The sequence below is a fragment of the Falco naumanni genome, chromosome 9, assembly GCF_017639655.2.
Source record: "Falco naumanni isolate bFalNau1 chromosome 9, bFalNau1.pat, whole genome shotgun sequence".
Taxonomy (NCBI): domain Eukaryota; kingdom Metazoa; phylum Chordata; class Aves; order Falconiformes; family Falconidae; genus Falco; species Falco naumanni.
The window spans coordinates 11,910,346-11,929,053 of NC_054062.1; the positions used below are offsets into that span (position 1 = coordinate 11,910,346).

General features: G+C 44.5%; 1 protein-coding gene across 5 annotated transcripts in view; it reads left to right on the plus strand.

Annotated features, from left to right (window-relative positions):
* Nucleotides 1-2,666: 2,666 nt before the first annotated feature.
* PBX3 (PBX homeobox 3) overlaps nucleotides 2,667-18,708 on the plus strand; it is a 115,797-nt gene continuing 99,755 nt past the window's right edge. Inside the window, exons 1-2 of one of the 5 annotated variants that reach the window (XM_040606286.1) lie at nucleotides 2,667-3,876; nucleotides 4,884-4,957. In XM_040606286.1, the coding sequence (XP_040462220.1) occupies nucleotides 3,680-3,876; nucleotides 4,884-4,957 (271 nt within the window). In that variant the 5' untranslated portion in view covers nucleotides 2,667-3,679. Of the gene's footprint in view, nucleotides 3,877-4,548; nucleotides 4,631-4,883; nucleotides 4,958-18,708 lie in introns of those variants that run through there. The other 4 variants (XM_040606290.1, XM_040606291.1, XM_040606288.1 and 1 more) reach the window with 4 other exon arrangements.

Below are 18,708 nucleotides of genomic sequence, written 5' to 3' on the forward strand. Positions count from 1 at the left end.
GTAGCGGGGTTTCGCGTCGCGCTGCGTCCGACGGCGGCACGGAGGGGCCTGGCGCTGGCGGCCGAGCCGCCGTTCCTTCCCGCGGGGAGCGCGGCTGGCCCTGCCAGCGGGGACTCACCGGGCACCGCGTGTCTGCGGTCACGTTAGTGACACGCCTGAATAGAAACGTTGAGGAAAACGGTGTAGTTAGAAGTTTGAGCTGTGCCTCTCATTGCAAATAGAGAAACTGGATGCTTTTCTAGTGGGGATATACCACTCTTATTTCCACATTCGCCTGCTTTTTCTTTGGAACAGTATGGGATTCGTGTTTATTTTGTGGTTTTAAACCAAACCTTACACATAGTGCTTGGTACACAGGCACAAACAGGGTGAATTTACAGAAAGGCATAACTTCAAGAAAGTAATTAACGATACTGGCCGTCCTTACAAGCATTAGAAAAGTCTGAGCGGGTGAGACACTGCTGCCTCCGGCCCAGAGGACGGCAAGTACTGCTTGGAGTGAGCAGGTGGGACCAGCTGCTCTCCACTGTCCATTCACCTCAGACCTTGGCACCATCCAGAACTGGAGATGTTACTGGCTACTTCCAAGGGCTCATTTTCCTTTCAGTGGCTTTGTGGCCTATTGGCCATGTACATCAGCCCTTTTCAGGCCCACTGATGCTGTCTGCCTCTGCAATCTCCTGTGGACGTAATAAGGCAGTATCTGTTAATTCCTCAGCAATCCGTGACCTCGCAGTCTCTAAACAGCGGTGCACATCAACATAAAACAACCTTAAAAAAGGACAGCACTGGAGGACAGTGGAAAGCATTATACCGAGTGCCACCAAGGGCACCTGAGGGGAGGTAACGTGTTTGATACTTCCAGGAGCAGATAATAGCAGCCAGCATCAGTGGCTGAGCAAAGGCAAGGAGCTGAAACTGCCCTAGGAAACAGCAGATCATGGGCAGTGCAAGGCCACAACCGGGAAGCACAGCAGAGTACAGAGAGCCACTCTCCATCAGTTGTCTCATGCTGGAATTAAACTTGACTCAGCCTGATAAAACAGTGGAAAACCCAGCAGAGCAGCTGTCTGCTGATTTGGTGAGGCGAAGGGGATCACCATGGGGCGAGATGAGCCCCATAGCTGGCATGGGAGCAGCATCCCATTTGTTTCAGTGCCAAGTAGCCATTGGAACTGCTCACCTCTTCTGTGAAATTTTGCCCTCAGCGGACAAATGCAAACTGATCTGTGAAATATTCAAAATAACAGTAATAAAAAAGATCTTTGGAGTAGCATTCTTAATAAAGCTGGGTGACACTAGGAACACATTTGCTCAAACCAGAAAATGGTACGTAGTCAAGATAGAAGATAATTAGAATTTGAATGAACATGCTAATTGCTTGGAGGGACAGTAAAAGCATAGTTATGTTAACCAGAAGTAATCTGCAACAGTTAAACATAACCACTGTGAGACATGGTTAAGGGTTCCAAATCAAACAGATGACATCCAAGTTACGGTCCTGAGTGAAGGTATGATGATGGTGATGTCAACCGTGATTGAGAGAAGAGGCAGGCAGAAGCCAAGGAGAAAGATTAAGAGCTCTGTTTTAGCCACGCTGCGTCAGAGTTGTCAGCCATACATCCACAAAATGTCAGAGATGAGGATGAGATTTTAGTTTGGACATGACTTCTTTCAACTGAAACTGTCCATCACAGATACAGTACATACAATGAATTAAATATCATTTTAATTGCTACAGTGGCTCCTGATCATTGTGCCACAAGTGGTCTGCCCCTTCCCTGAGAGGTCTCTGTAGCAAGTTTTGTTATAAAAACGTGCTCAAAACGTGAAGAAAATGGATCAGGATTAAAGCGGCTTCCTCCATGCGTTTGCGTGGGGCAGGTGTGCACAGGCGGAGCTTCGGAGGGCCGGCAGTGCCCCGAAGCGAACCCAGGTGAGTCCACACACACAGCGGCCTCCTCCCTCGCGGCTCGGGCCGCCTGTCTCACATGCGAAAGGGCTCCAAAACCGATCTGCCGCCGAGGCGGCACCCGCTGAGGCGCAGCCGGCCGAGCCCGGGCAGCCCCTCCGTCGGCTCCGGCCTGGCGACAGGGCGCGACGGGCTCCGCCGCCCGGGCTCGCAGGCGCGTCCAGGCCCGCCGGCCGCCGGGCTCGCAGGCGCAGGCCGGAGCCCCCGAGGGGGAGGCCGGGGCCCGGCAGCGCGGCGGCGCCGAGGGTAACGGGGCGGCCTCGGCCCGGGGGTCGCCATAGCAACGGGAGGGGCGGGGCCGGAGCGCCGGTCGCCCCGGCCACGTGACTGTTTGAACGGCCCAATCAGAAGTTTCTCAGCCGGGGGGGCGGGGCCTCCGCGGGGGCAGGCGGGCGCGGCACCTCCCCGCGCGGACCAAGTGGCCGGCGCCACCGCCGGCGCCCGCCCCCACGCGTTGCGATTGGCCGCCGCTCCCGCCGCTCCCGGCCCGGGGCCGCCCCCGTGTCCCCCCCTCCCGGGGGGCGCCACCGCCGCTCGGCCCGGCGGGAGGGCGGCCCCGCGGAGCCCCGGCCCCGTGAGGCGGGCGGGCGGCCCCGGGCGGGGCGGTGGCGGCGGCGGCCCCGCCCGGCGGGGCGGGGCGGGGCGCGCGGCGTCCCGCGGGAGGGGCGGGGCGGGGCGCGGGGCGGGGCACGGCGGGCTCCGCGTCCCTCTCGCGCGCGGCCGCTCTCCTCCTTCACAGGGTGACACGTCTGCGGTGAGTGAGTGGCGTTGGCAGGCTGTCAATCCCTCACCGGAGCGGCCATCAAACAACATAAAACACACACAGGCACCGGGCGGCGGGGCTCATAAATTCCAGCGGGCTGATATTTTTGCACATTGCTTTGCAGAGAGTGTGTAATTAATTTTTTTACAGTTCTTTCCCCGTTATTTCCGCTCTTTTCTTTGCACAAGTTCAAACTTTTGATTGCTGCTGTTTTACCCCCGTTGCACAGACTTGGGATCATTTGTTATTTTTTGGGGGGAGGGCGATTAATTTTTTTTTTTTCCTCTGTGATTGTGTTTTCTTGGCTTTTTTATGTTGCAATTTGGGGGTGGGGGTGTTCGCCTGGTTTGTTGTGGTTTTTGCTGCTTGCCACCCTCCTAACTTCTTAAGGATTTGAAAGCGAGTTTTTTGATTTTCTATTTTTTTTTATTTTTTTAAAAATTTTGCCTTTTTACAAAGAAGATTTTTGGTGGACAAGTGGGGAAAGACATAAAAAGCAACAATAAAAATAAAAAAGGAAAAAAAAAAAAGCTTTGGAGGAAGATTGTACCAGGAAAAGAAAACTGCAAAGAAACCTTATCAACTCATTTATCCAAGCCACAAATATGATGATGATGAAAGAAGATTGTAACTAAAGAAGAGTGATTTACTGCACTGGGAAGGAGAAGAGAGTGGAATAAACAGCTGAGATCCGGTCAAAACACAAATACTAATTTTTTTTGTTGTTGTTGTTGTTTTGTTTGGCTTTTTTTTTTCTCTCTCTCTCTCTCTTTCTTTTTTTTTTTTTTTTTTTTTTTTTTTTTTGGTGTGTGTGTGCAAGAGCGAAATAAGGAGTCAGGAACTGGGACTGACTCCGGGAGCCGGGGGCTGGTTGGCGCTTTCCCTCGCCCCGAAGCCCGGCGCTCTCCCGCCCCGGCAGCGCGGCCCGGGCCGCGGCAGGAGGGATGGACGATCAGTCCAGGATGCTGCAGACTCTGGCCGGCGTGAACCTGGCCGGGCACTCGGTGCAGGGGGGCATGGCCCTGCCTCCTCCCCACGGACACGAAGGGGCAGACGGCGACGGCAGGAAGCAGGACATCGGCGACATCCTCCATCAGATCATGACCATCACTGACCAAAGCCTGGATGAGGCACAAGCAAAGTTGGTTTCGTCTAATTAAACCTTGTCTTTTTTTTCTTTTTTTCTTTTTTTTCTTTTTCTTTTTTTTTTTTGTGTGTGTGTGGTTTTTGTTTCTCTCCTTCCTGCTCCTCTGCAGAGACCCGGAGTCTCACAATTAGAGCAACTTCTTGGTGCCGTAGGAGAAATTGCAAGCAGCCAAGGCAGAGCCAAAGTTGCTATTTAATGATTTTTTTATATATATATATATATAAAAAACAAATATCTAAGTATGCGATGCTTATGCCGTCGCTGCGGTGCGCGGGAGGCAGGGGCCGGTCCCTGCCCGTCCCCGTTGGACCCTGTCCGGCGGCCACCGGCCTCGGGGCCGCGGCTGCTCCGCCGGTCGGTCGGTCGCTCCGTCCGACGGCCCCGCGCCCCCTCGCAGCGCAACTTTCCCGTCCCTCGCCCCCTGCCCCCTGCCCCCGCCGGGGCGCGATGAATTACAGACCTGACAAGATAGCGCTTCGCGGGGGGGTGGTGGTGGTGGTGGTAAAAAAAACAACAACCAACAACCCAACCAAAAAACCCCCCCTTCAATCCCCCAACCAACCAAACCCTGGCTGTTTTAAATCACAGTAAATACAAAAACAAAGAATGTTAACAAGTCGGCCCCCCCCGCCCCTCCCGCCACCTCCCTAATAAATCAGTTATAATATCGCAGGACGGATCGTACCGGGGACGAGGGGGGTTTGATTTATACCCCTCGGCCGGGCAGCATTTGCACGAAGATAATTCGGTATAAAAGTGAGAGGGACGAGGGAGCAGAGACCCGCCAGCCGCGGCGGGGCGAGGGACCCCCGGCCCCGCCGCCCCCCGCCAGCCCCGCGGCCCAGCGCCGGGAGAGCCCGGCCGGTGGCTGCGGGCGCCGGGCCGCGGGGCCGGCGGGCAGGGAAGGCGGGGGGGGGGCCGGCGACACGGGGATCCTTCTCGGGGAAGGCGCCATGTTGCTGAAACGCGGCGTTAACCGCTTGTACTCTGCTCTCTTTCAGGAAACACGCACTGAACTGCCACAGGATGAAACCCGCCTTGTTCAGTGTCCTCTGCGAGATCAAGGAGAAAACAGGTAAGGGCCGCCCGCGCCGCCGCCGCCGCAGCCATCTTGATCCCTCCTTCCTTCCACCCGCCGCTCCGCCGGCGGGGACGGCGCCGGCCCCTCCGCCGCCCCTCAGCCGCCGGAGCGGGCTGGCGGGAGCCGCCGGCCGCGCCGCCCGGTCCGGGCCCGGCCCGCCTCGCCCCGAGTCCTGCCGGCCTGTCCCGGCGGCGGCGGCGGACCGCAGGGGCCGGTTCGCTGTGAAATGGCGCGGGGGAGAGACCCCGCCGCTCCCCTCACAGCCCCGGCGGGGCCCGGCCGCCCCTCAGGACACTTCGCAAAATACTTGTTCGAGCTGTGTTACCTCGCTGCCCCCTCCCCGGGACGCGCGGCGGGGCCGGGAAAGTTCTGCGGGTGCCCGGGGCTGGGGAGGGCAAAGCTGCGCCCCTGTCGGCGCAGGGCCGGGGCTCCGCGGAGACCCTGCGGGGTGCCCGGCCATGGATGCTTTGACCCGGGTCTGCGCCGAGTGCAGCGAAGCTTGAGTTGCTCTTGGGCGATGATGTTTTAAATGCCAAAAATTTTCATCTCAAAAGTACCGAATTTTTTTTTTTTTTCTACATTAATGCGAGACTCTGGGTTTTGCTTAGAGGCATTTTAGGGGATTTTTTGCAATTTTTTCACATCACTGAATTTACTGAGCTTTTTTTTTTTTTTCCTCCCTGAAGAAGAAAATTTGCAAAGTACTCAGATTTGTACTATGGGAATGAGAACATTTATTATGATCCGGATTTTAAAATAAATGCATACATTGGCTGGCTTTTTAGCTATAGTTGATACACAATCACGTCCCCCTTAATTCCACACCAAAAAATAAAAGACTAGACGAAAGCAACAAACGTGAAATCATTGCAAATCTCAGCTGAGTAGCCTAAAGTGCACAGTTCTCAGTAAATTATGGTGCTTTATGTCCGAGGGTTTCTTTGCTACCGGGGATCCACTTCAGTTTCTGCTGACAGCTAAGCACTAGGGTATTGACTGTGTTGTGAATATTAAGATTGATTCTGCTTTATATTGCATTATTTTACCCAGGATAAGGGGAATGATCCCCTTTCTGCCCTCCCTCCCCGCCTACCTGCGTTTTGCCTTGATCAGCTCGTAACCCCGTTCCGTCCTTCTTTGGCTTGTGTTTGTTTTCTGCCTTTCCCTAAACTTTTTTGCCTGTCCTGCTCCGGAGCCAGCCAAGCAGCCTGCCCTCGATGTTCAGACATTTTGCAGCAGGGATTTCAATTAAGGAGGCAGGCGTAGGTCCTGCGATCGCTTTATTTGCAGAGGGCTTAGCCTGACTGTTTTGAAAGGAAAGTATAGTCAGCCACATGTCAGAGGTGAGCTGCGAAGAAAAACCCGCGTCCTTTCAGCAGTGGGGATTACTGGCAGAGGGTGTTTGGTGAGGCCACCGCCGTCTCGAGGCGAGAGGGAACCTGACAAGAGACTTTGTGGTCTGAAATGTTTCGGGGTGTTTCAGTGATAACTTGTCAGTTGGGATCCTGCCTTTGTGCTGCAAGTAGTGAGGCCAAGTTTGCAAGTTATCTCTTTTGTGAAATCGCTGAGAACCAACAAAGAGTGAAGGCGTCCGGCTGCCCAAAGGCGAGATCCTGCCAGCCCCGGCAGGGCAGCGCAGGGGGACAGGATTAATGCACCGGGTGATTGATGGAGATGAATCCACACCCCCACCAAAAACTGTTCCCGGAGGGGGACCTTCACTCAGGGTCTCCTGGTTGAGACGAATGTAGGCTTTAGTTAGCTTGCTGAAGCAAAGGAAACGTGAAAGTAAATTCTAGCCTACTTGCTGTAAGCTGTTTTTGAGGGAAACGGCTCAAACAATTCTGAACTGGAAGGGTGAACGGTCTGAGCTGCAGTTAAAGCAGAGGTGTGCCCCCCCACCCCCTGTTACTCTGCATTGTCCTGTGGTCCAAGTATTTAGATCTTCCTGCTGCTGGGTCATGCGCCGGTATTTAATTCTTTTTAATCGGAACCAAAGTTTTCCTTGGTGTTTGCAGTGGGAATTGCCGTGATGGCTTTATCGCTACCTTCTTCTGTGAGAAGGATGAGAGGTGAGGAGGGAGGCTCTAGCCTGTATGTACAGTGTAATTGCAGTCATGTCTGTTCTGAAATAAGTAATGCAATATTTCAGTCATTTTTATATTGAATTATAGGGGTATTTCATACATTTTAGTAGTTTTCAGTATCGTCAGCAAGGACTTTGTGAGTCTGGTTGTGAGAGAACACGTAGAGGAATCCTCAGTTTAGGTGGAACAACTCTATCATTTTCCCGCAGGGGTTAATGAATGCATCACATTTTTAAAAGCCCCTCTCTCATTCTCACTTAGGGTTAGGAGCTGAAGGTTTTGGTTTGTTTGGTTTGGGGTTTTTTGGTTTGGTTTTTTTTTTTTTTACCTGTGAGGTATTTACCATGTACAAAGAAAATCACTGAGCTTACTGAATTTAGCCTGACATTTCTTTTTCACGTTTTAACATTTTAAGAAGTGCTGCATAATACATGTAAGAGCTTTACAGATATTAATAGATAGGTGCATTCTTAGAGGCAACCACAAGGTAGCATGGTTTTCATAAAGAAACTGCCACTTATTTCTTTAATTAGTTCAGAGAAAAATGATACCCAAAGTTCTGCTGAAGCCCCTCCGGTAAAATACGAAGATAAGCAAGTGAGAGCCTATGGACTCTGATTTGTTGTATTTTACCCGTTCTCTGAGGTGTTGCTTGGAAGTGTTAAAGTTGCATTCTTCATGCGTGCTCACATCTGTTGCATACCTGTGTAACAGTCTGTCTCCTTAGGCGCCTACCAGTAGGAATCAAAACCTGATTTGTGTCTTTGTTTTTTTTTTTAATAGCTCTTTTTTACTGACTAAAGATCCTTCAGATTTGTAATTTGATTAAGCCACCATTAGGACGTTGCTATACCTGAGGTACTGTTTATTCTCATGGAGATAGAAATGAAAATATATTAATTCTTACAGTCTTAAAATGGTTAGGGAATTGCAATTATTTCCCAATGGAATGATGTATTATTAGGTCCTGGACTGTGTTGATAGATGATTTGGGTTTTTTTGTCTTTAGAAATGATTTGTATAGATAGGAACACAGGTTTAAAAATGCCTTGAATGCATGTGAGTATGTGTGTATGTGTATACATTTATTTATTTATTTCTGTAAGTCCAACAAGAAACAATGATAGCTGCCAACCAAACCCTAATTTACTGTCACCACAAACCCTAAATAGCATTCATTTACTAGTAAAGCCTAATGGCATACATGATGGTTTGCCAGATTTGTGGCCTTTGTGAGGCTTATAAGCAGGACTGACTTGGGAAGATCATAAAACTTAATGAACTTCTCGACTGCAGGAGGTGTCCGCAGGGGAAGAGAAAGGCCTGCTTGGCTGGTTGGGCTGGTTGAACTATTTTTTATGTCTAAAGAGAGAGGAGGAAAATGTTCATTAAAAACGTTCTCCCCTTGTGCAGAATTTTGTTTTAAAGAATGAAGAAAAAAGAAAAAAAAAAGAAAAAAAAAAAAAAAAGATGTGAAAACCAGACAAATAGTGGTGTTAACCATGGGGCTAATTTCTTGCTGTTCCCCATGTAAGCTAAAACCTTTATTTTTATTGCTACAACTGTAAATAGCCATGCGATGCCATTCCAATGATTAAAGGGCTGTATTGTGTCCTTACTTGCTGCAAAGCTCCTTATTGATGAAAATGGCCCAACTCTTTTAGGAACGCCCCTTGTCAATATGCTGCAAAATCTGTAAACCCACTGTTAGGTAACTCCTGTGAGAAGGACTTGCTTTTTGCCTTGTCTGCTAGTAGTATTTGAAAATGTTAACCCTTTTCTTCTCTGTGGTTATTTAAATATCAAATCATAGGACTCTTCCCTGGCATTACACAAATTTCAACTTTTCTGTGTTTGTAAACTACCATTTGGTGCCAACAACTTGGCAGTAATCTATAATGATACGCAATCCTAGCGATCCTGTCTGGTCATTAAAGGATTCAAATAGAACAATGAAATGGCCGGGATAGCATGCAAATATATATATGGTGTCTGTATGTGTGTATGTATGTTAGCTGTTTTCTAAGTATCAGCTGTGATGTTATTGTTACTCAGTTGAGCTATTTAAAATATTTATGTGCAGTCCTGGTGTTTTTTTCCAGGCTGCTAAATACATATTTTTTTATTTACCCTGACTACATAAGGAAGTGAGCATCGTGTGTTTATGTCCATACATCTTTTCTTCAGTTTAAACCGTTTAGCTTTTGTTTCCTTTCTTATGCTTCAGTATCCAAGATTTTTTACTGAACCACTGGTTATACTGTTGAATGGTATTTCTTTTTTAATTATCAGCAAATGTATTACAAATGATGACGTGCAGTAGAATGTTAGGTCATTTACACTGTCCTTTGGCAATGACATTGTTTTCTTCATAAATGTCCTGCTAGGAAAAAAATAAATTGAATAAAGTATCTTGATTTTCATTTGGTCATCTGTTTCAAACACATTCATTATTGGAATTTTATTTCTTTGGTGGATTTCTAACAGGGTACTTCTCTGGTTAAGAAAACAGGCGGCTTTGGTGATTATTTTCATTAGAGAAATTCATGATACTTTGTCTTACAGAACATGTAACTATGCCATACCTTTAGACCTTACCATTGTTAGAGCTCCTTGCTATATTTAAATAACAGTCTTCACATTGATTACCAGGATCAGTGTTTCCACATCTTCCCCCCACCCCCCCCACGTCTGTAGAGGATAAATTTGGACCCACTTGTCAATACTAATTTAACTAGGAGCAAGGATTTATTTTATTTTATAGCTATTTTTCATGTCCTCAATTTTATTTTTGAATTTGACACATTCGCTTGCTTATCTGAAAATACCAAATTATATGAGTTACTGTGTGGTGTATTTTAGGATGCTTGTTGTAAGTTAAGGAATTTTTGCATTCAGAGATAAATTATTATTATAGCATATAGTGAATGCAAAAGAGTTTGGTTTTTTTTTAACAGGATTTAACACATTTATCAAGCTCTATTCGTACAGCTTTCAATGAAAAAGTTGTATGATATGGATATTATGCTGTCTTTTTTCAATTTAAATATTGATTTGTGTGAAACATTAATATAATGATATTTGCAGTCTGCCGTAGACAAATATAAGCAGAATTAGACATACTAAATTGTTACAAATGTAACACAATATTTAAATACATATGAAGGCTATATTAATAATTACATAGTAGAGGATGAGAGAGTCCGGTTTGTATCTCCTCAATTTTTAAGACTGCTTTTCAATTCTTTGCACATCGTGCATATGGTGGTTCGATGAATATTTTTATGAATAGCAGGAATGAATACTGAATCTGTGTAGTAGTGAGTCAAAACCAGGGGAGCCCCGAGTGGAGTTTTGCTGTCCTGATATCATTGGTAGAATTAGATGTAGCTGTTTGTATTCCATGAATTGACACCCTGAGAAGAATGCTTTGTTTGTTTTCTCAGCAGTCATGTTTAATGCTATTCGCTTATCAAGGTGATCAGCATGGTTCAGATAACACATGCCTGACACAGCCTGCCTTTTTTCACCATCATGTTGACCTTTTGTCACATTTGCTTTTCTCTGGTAGGCAATTCATGTCTTTAAGTATGAATGGAGTAAATAATTCACATCAATATTTAATATAAATTATTAAAGTTTCTGTCAGCTCTTATAGTTCATGCTTTTATAAAGTTGGAGTAGTTCATCAGCCAAACAGATGAATTGTGCTTCTCAGCTGGACATTAGAGCTCCTCCATAATGCTGTCTTTACAGTGGAAGTAAACAGGGAATTAAATATGAAAGGAAATGAAGCCTGGTACTTGAACGCATATATTTTTCAATAATGCACATTCTTTAGGAAGGCTCGAAGTGCGAGATAAATATCCACTGTAATTTATTTTGCTATTCCCATACTTTTTTTTTTCCTGTTCATGTTGCAAACAGGAATGTAGAAACCCCCACTAACCCTGGCATTTTCTTCTACTCTTTGTTATTAGCCTTCCGTTAGTGCTCCAGCCCCCTTCTTGGGCTTAGGATGGGTGTACTAGTGTTGGGGTTTGTTGGCTGTCCCCCCTGCCACTCCCCCTTAATGTTCTTTTTCTGTTTTTAAAGATTGATGGGGAACACTAAGATGATGAAGTTTCAGGGGGTTTTAGCCTGTTTGTTTGTGAATTACAGTTCATATTTTGTGAAGTGACCTGTGATTGAAAGTAGATTCTGAAAATATTTTTTACCGAAGAAATGGTCTGATGTCTGATGCTTGTAACAGCTATAATGTGTTTATTGCTTCAGAAATTGGATAAAAATAGCACGTTGTGCATAAAAGCATATAGTAAAAATCATTATGCACTTACTTTAATTTTATACCGGTTTAGGTATTTTACTTTAGATTCTTTTGTTAACCATGAGTTCAGTGCATGCTGCACAGTCATATGAACTTGTAACAAGATATGAATCACTGAATATCATGCATCCTACAAATCAATCACTTGGAAAGGGGGGTGGTTTTGTGTCATGTGTTTACAGGTCAAAACCTTTTGCTATACTTAAGTCATGCATCAACATTTAAAGCTAATCTCTCATTCCTCATTGTCCATCAGGTGGCTTTTTCATATATTATTTATTTTAAAAATATTTATTGTAAGCGGAAAATGGAATTTAATAATATTATCCTGATAGCATTTCTTAAAAGAACAATGTTTTTTCAGTATATCTTGTTGTGTATGATGGGGTCAATGAAAGCATCTAGAGTTCTTGAAGTATACAATCTAAATTAAGATTCTAAACAGGCATTACAGATGCTGGTAACTTTGGCAATTATCATTTTGTTTGGTGAACAGTAGTAAAACAGTGTGCGGTAAAAGTGTTTAGAGAGAGAGGATAAATAAATTGAACAGTTTTGCAATGCAAAGTGGTTTGTGGTGTTTTTGAGGATTTCTTGGCTCTTGCTTAACTGCTATTGTGAAGCCTGGAGCAGATTTTCCCATTGCTAATGCCCTAGAAGTATTAATTCACTTTGATATGCTAATTAGAGGGCATTATGCAAGAAATGAGATTAAGTGGCAGCATGAAGCCATTTGCCTGTCAGTAAATTGAGAGCTTTAGCATCAGGAGGAGCTTTGTTTTTTCTGAGTTTCTCTTGGTTTTGCATATAAATAAAATTGATTGAAAGGTCTAGAGAAGCTTCTAGAACATTGGTGGTTCTTTTTCTCCTTCTATGATTATTTAAACTTCATGTTAAAGCCTTTCTCTGAATATTAATTGATCTAATGGGAGATACTGAACATGAAGAATTTCATTGTATTCTCAGTTACTGTATCTTAACAAAAGGAAAGTATTAGAATTCTTTCTGTCATCTGATTTTTGTGGTATTATTTTAGATATATCTTACAGCTTTGTATTATAACCTCTCTGACTGCTAACTGCTGCTGTGCTGAGAACTATACCTGCGTGGAGGCATTTTTGCCAGTCGTGCTGGTTTTGGGATTGGGATAATGAGGGCCCGACCCGCTGAAGTCAAATGGTCGGCTCAGATTCCTGGCCGATGGGGCCTTGGACATTTATCACCCCCACTCAGTCACAGCATTTCCTATCATTCCTTATGTAAATCACACGTATATTTTCCTTCATTTAGGAAGGAAGGGGTTTTAATACTGACCATAGATTTTATTCAACTGCCAGAAATTGTGTTAAAGTAACATTAAGGGATTGACTTACAGCCATAAGAGCGAGGAAATTTGGAGTTAATAGTTAAACTCTGCCCTTAACTCAACTCATTGAACCTATTTATTAGAGCAGATATGATACGTAAGATCACTGTGCTGAGACCCCTGCAGTACTAGGACACTCCAGGATGACTCAAAGACGAGAGTTTCTGATCTAGTTCAAATTTTCCCGTGTTTTTCTGTGTGGTTTTGTGTGTGTGTGTGTGGTTTTTATTCAGTCTTGGAGTTGCTTTACTGCAGTTCTGTGATTAGTTGTCTTTTTATAATACTGTTTAAAAAAATATCAGGGAAGTAATTCTGGAAATTGAACAAAAATTTATCAAAAAATAAAACCAGAACAGAACTGACCCAAGCCTCTCTAGTCCTCTTTGCTTGAATGCCTGTAGAATGTTTGCTGTTCGTGTGCCCATCTCCTCCACAGATCGTTGTCGCAAAGTCAATCAGGGGAGTAGTGCTAGAGTGACAGTGCTCGTTATGAGCCCCAATAGTTATTTAAAAGAAAGGAAAAAGGATAAAAAAATGCCCCAGAGCTCTGTGCGGGGGCTGTTCATGCTAGATGCACATGCTTTCCCTCATCCTGGCAGCTGAAGTCTATCACTGTTGGGAAATTTTTAACATGAACCACATAAGACACAAACCACTGCGGTTTCCCCGAAGCCACAGGGGTTTTCACATCAGCGCAGGACAACTGGCACGTGCGTGCGGGTCCCTGCCCACTGTCCCCTGCCCTCGGCACCCGTGGGAGCTGCGAGCACTCTCCATCTACCCTCCCTCCTCTTCGTCAACAGAGAGCCTGCAGAGCAGTTTTGATCGAAAGCATGATGTCCCTGGTTGTCCTTAGTTCCCAAGAGCTCCTGAACTAGTTGGCCCAAAGAATCCAATCAGGAATTTATAACCCAAACCCTTTAGTTATCATAGTGAACCTTTTTTGATAATGGGAAGAACAAAACAGCACCTGAAATTGCAGAATCAGTTCTCAGAGAAAGGAAAAGAAAGCATCACTGGTCTCCAGCTGCTAATTTTGAGTTTCAAATTCTTGAACAAAAGAACTAAATAACGAAAACATCCTGTGGCCAACCTTAACTTTCTCAGTGCCCGTAGACCTCCGACGGCACTGTTAGAGGAAGCGAGGGTGCTGGATATGAAAGCCTGGCATTTCTGGGTTTGAATCCTGATGCTGCTGTTGACTTGAGAAGAAGGAACCTGCCTGCTGCTGACGTGAGGAGCGGTGGGGTGGCCTCGGTGGGAGCAGATGCGGGGCTCAGCCGCCGCCTCCCTGAAGTGAATGCAAAGGCTCGCTTTGCCTTGTCTTTAAAATGGGAATATTATCTAGCAGATTTTTTTGGAGTGAAGATTGTGTTAAGTTGGTGCTAGGTGTTGAGAAGAATATTTTAATCAAGTATTGAGTAGAATTAAAATTGTTATATAAGAAGTAATCTATCAGCACTATTTACAGTATCCACTGCTTTCTGATCACAGTGAGCCTAAGTGGAGTCTTACCTCCTGGAGATGAAGAGATTAGGCTTTCCTTAGACTTCTACTTCCCTTGGCTTTAATTAGAAATGTTTGGGTGTTTTAATTCACGGTTAGACCTCTAGCAAAAGGGTATCGGGGTTTTCTGAACATGGTAGTTAGTTTGCTTAGTACAGAAAGAAACGGTTTGCTCACTGTAGATGGGGATCACTGCTTTTCTGTAGTGATAGATGTTCACAGGCAGGATGGCACACTTGAAAGGGTATTTAAAGCATGCGTTCATATATTTGTTGATTAAAGAAGGAAGTGTGCTTTTAGTGAGGTTTGTAATTACAGAACACCCAAATGTTTGCTTATTTTCTTTCACGTGAGATCCTGGTAGCATGATTAACTGTCACTAGTAAGAACAAGTTACAGTAGATCGTGCAATGATTCTTATTTGACTTCAAGGATGTATTTATTACCATTTCTGAACAAATTATACTAACATGAAAAGTTGTGGAAATGATTGTGCACTAGATAAGGTGATACATTACAGGAGTGGTTGGGTTTATGGAGCTTTATGCCGAGGTTTTCTCAGAAATTATAGCACAGTCCTGTCACTATAAAACCTGGTGATACAGTTGGTAATAACATGCAGTGGAGGTATTTTTAGGATTTCACTTGTTATTCAAATAGAGTGGGAACTATCAGTTTTTCTACCTCATACTTCTTTTCTTTGTTGCACTCAGTAAAGAGGGAAGAGGGGAAGGAAAGCCTGACGAGGCACCTGGGTGTGGGGTACCGCAGCCCTGCTGGGTCCCACCGGTGCTGCCGGGTCCGCAGGGCTGCCGAGATTTCGGCGCTGCTGGTAGCTGCTTGGGTGGCCAGCCCTGTTGCAGGATGGTGGGGGAAATTTTGCCTTCCATATGGAGCTGAGGATTTTTTTTGTCAATTATTTCTTACTTCCTCTCCACTTGTTAGGGCAGTGACGTGATATTGATATGGAGCTTGGGAACTTATTGACTTGTTGGTTCTTGACCTTTTGACTGTGACCAAGTATAGAAATTGAATGTCTGAAAATTAAATGATAGACTCTATATACATAAATTTTTGGATGTCAGTGTATTACATGAACTAATTTCGGTTTACCTAAATTTATGACATTTTGTGTTCAATAAAGGAAATATTTCTTCCTTTCAATATACTGAGAGTCTAATAATATTGTAGTTGCTAGCACTAAACAAATCAATTTCCTTTTACTGACTGATTATCATAACAGCTGCTGTTTAATCACCGTGATTGTTATGTAACTTTTAAATCTCTAATATTTTGGAGAGGAACAAGCAGCATCGTCTTGCTGCGTAACGATGTGATGTCACTGGTGCTGAACCATACAACTGCATTTTGTGGGGCTCCAGGCTGGAGTTCTTATTTAGTTTAGTAATATTTAATGGGCTGTGAGCGCTTGCTGAGCAAACTGCCTACTTGAAAGGAGACCCGAAATAACACACAGTCTGTGTCCTGTTTTCTCTGGAACAAAAAATGGGCATTTGTGTTTTGGGTTGGTTTTTTTTCCACCCTAGAAAGGTAGCACGGTGGGGCCTGGTGAAAGTGCAGTGCATCGGCCTCTAATGCCTGACGAAATTAGCTTATTGCTCTGCACGTGCAGGCAGGGAGAGCGGCGATCCTGGCTTTGTAGCTGAGAGCGAGTCTCGGGCCTCCAAAGCAGGGTGGCAGAGATGGGAATATTGTTCTCTCCGAGTGCCGCAATAAGGCTGTGGTCAGCACTAATGTAAATATTTGTACAACAACCATGTTCTACAGACTCCGATTTAATGGTAAAAATCTGCCCTGAACGCCTGGGTAAATATATGCTGAAGAACAGAAGCCTATTCACTGAAGAAACAATTGACTTTAGCTTCTTTGTTGTTAAAGTGGCCCCCAGTGATCCGCTGCGAGGACCAGATAGCGGCGCAGCGGCTGCGGGCGGCCTGGTGGCTCCCTGGCAGTGCCCGGCGCGGGGGCGAGGGGCGGCCGGGGCGCGGGGAGCCGGCATCGCCCCGCGCCGCGCACGGGAAGGGGAACTTGTCAATGGAAGAAAAAGAACTGTAATCGCACATTTACATATGCTCCTAATTGTTGATTTGGGGATTTTCTATGAATATAGCTTCACAAAACAGATGCTCTTTAAGAAAAGGGGGAACATAATTTTGTGGGCAATGAATTAAGTGTTTTTGTGGCCCTCTCATCCGTAGCTAGGAGCAGTTTGTGGACCGCGTCTGTGAACGCCGCTCATAATTGTTTTTCACACATAAGTTATGCAAATGAGCTTTTATGGCAACTGGCATAACAATTAGCATCCTCCAGCAATATTTTAGCAGGTTAATTGCAAAATTTCTAAATTGTACATCTGACTTGTTAATTAGGCATGACAGAGGTGGTAAAATAGTTATCTTCAGGCAGTGGCAGCCAGGAGCTGCTTGAAATGCAAAGAGCAACGATTGATTGGATTTGAGGGTTACAATTGTGGGAGCACTGCTGTTGTCAAGTGCCGCTGAGCAGCTCTGCTCCATCGGCTGCCTCAGAGCAAGAACCACGTTGTTGCTGAGAGGATCCTGCCATTTACAAATCTGCTTTATTTAACTGTGAAACTCTCCAAATCCCGTCTGTGGGAAGTGCCCAGCTCCTGCCTCTTCCTCCATCTCAGGCCCATGTGAAGGGGCAAATCACGGACCTGGAATCATAATTTTGATTTTTATTTACAAATATGCTGGAAAGTTTAGCTGCTGGCATGGATCAACAAATACTTCCCCCCCCCCCCCCCCCCCCCCCCCCAGCCCTGGTAAAAATGCCGTTACCTATCCCCACATATTTGCTGAGAATTCTGCCTCACTTTCCTTAAATTGAAACCTTTGCAGCCCGATATTTTAATATGATGTTGATTACATTTTACAAGCTTTACTTACTCAGCTTATTTCTCTTAAATCCTTGCTTTCAAATATCTTTGTGTGTCTTATAATATTAATCGTATTAAAATACAAAAAACCATGATATTTACAATAATCCCTTTTTAGGCTCTCAGAGGTATGTCTGAATGATTAAAAAAAGATTGTAACATGAAAGTCTTCATACTGGTAATGTGTTCAAAACATTTCTCCACCAATACTGCCTATAGCAGATAATAATGTATTCCAGCAGAGGTACAGTCTGCTTGAATCATACCAACACAGTTTTCCATCCCAGTATGTTCTAAATACATTTTGCTGACCTTGACTGCTGGTTTTGATACAAAATGCAGATTTCTGGGCTATTTTAATATTTAATAAGTTAAAGGGTGATAACAAACAGAGAAGAAGAAATGCAACTGAACAAGTACCTTTGGGAGACAGGGAAGTCATCTAGCATGCCTGAAAGCTTTGTTTGGTTGTACCATTTGTCTTTAGTTTGCTGTTGGACTGTGTGTTTTGTGGCTTAAATAAAGTCAGTCAAATTTTAGTACATATATAGTACCTGTTAAGCAAAAAGAAAATCAGCTTAAGCACATGTGAAATTTCATGTCCTCTTTTTTTCTCTATATGCATTCTCTTGATTTAACCACATGGTTTTTAAAATTGGGATGTTATATTTTCATTTAAAAAGTAAATGTTCCTGCATGCATAACTGTTCTAATATTTTACATTTTCTTGTGACATGTGTATATGGAGTAAGTGCCATTTATGATATGTTGTCATCAATAATTTTGTCACAGAGAATAAAAGCCTTTAAACTCATCCACCCACTGGAACGTTTTATCATATTTATTTTAAGAGATATGAAATTAGCAGAACAATTGAGCTCTTTGTATATGGGAGATGCAAATGTAACTGAATATTTACCTTTAATGAAGGGCAGCATAAATATCTTAGTATCAATAAATTATACGCAGTAGCAGAATATTCCATAGACACCTAATAAATAGTTCCTTTTTTCCCCTAGATTCTTGAACAGCATTGTCTTTTAGGATAGTTTAATTTACAAGTCACAGTGAAATCAAATACTGGTTAACTTTTTCCAATTGCAATAGATCATTTCAAAATAGTGGTTTTTTACTAGAAGTAAACCACGTTTGCAAATCCTTACATTTACTGATGAAATGCTCACTTAACTATATTCAACAGTTTAAGGAAGAGTTTACTACAGTAATGCTTCAGTAGATAATATTTGGAGTGGAGTAACCGTTTTAATGAGGTTCATCGAGGGAGATTTCAGCAGGGAACATTTCAGGTGTGTTATGGCTTTTGTCTTGTCACAATGCATGTCTCTGTAACATCAGAGAGAAGTTACAGAGCAGCATTCATCTCATTTAAGACAATAAGAAACTCTGTGGTAAGTGTGAGCAGGGAAAGGCAGTACCAGATAGCATTGTGTGTTGTGTTTTAGCAAGCCTGGTAAGTAAATATACTCCATGGTTTAAATGTACATCACATTTTAACTGTCTTAATATTGATCATCCTAT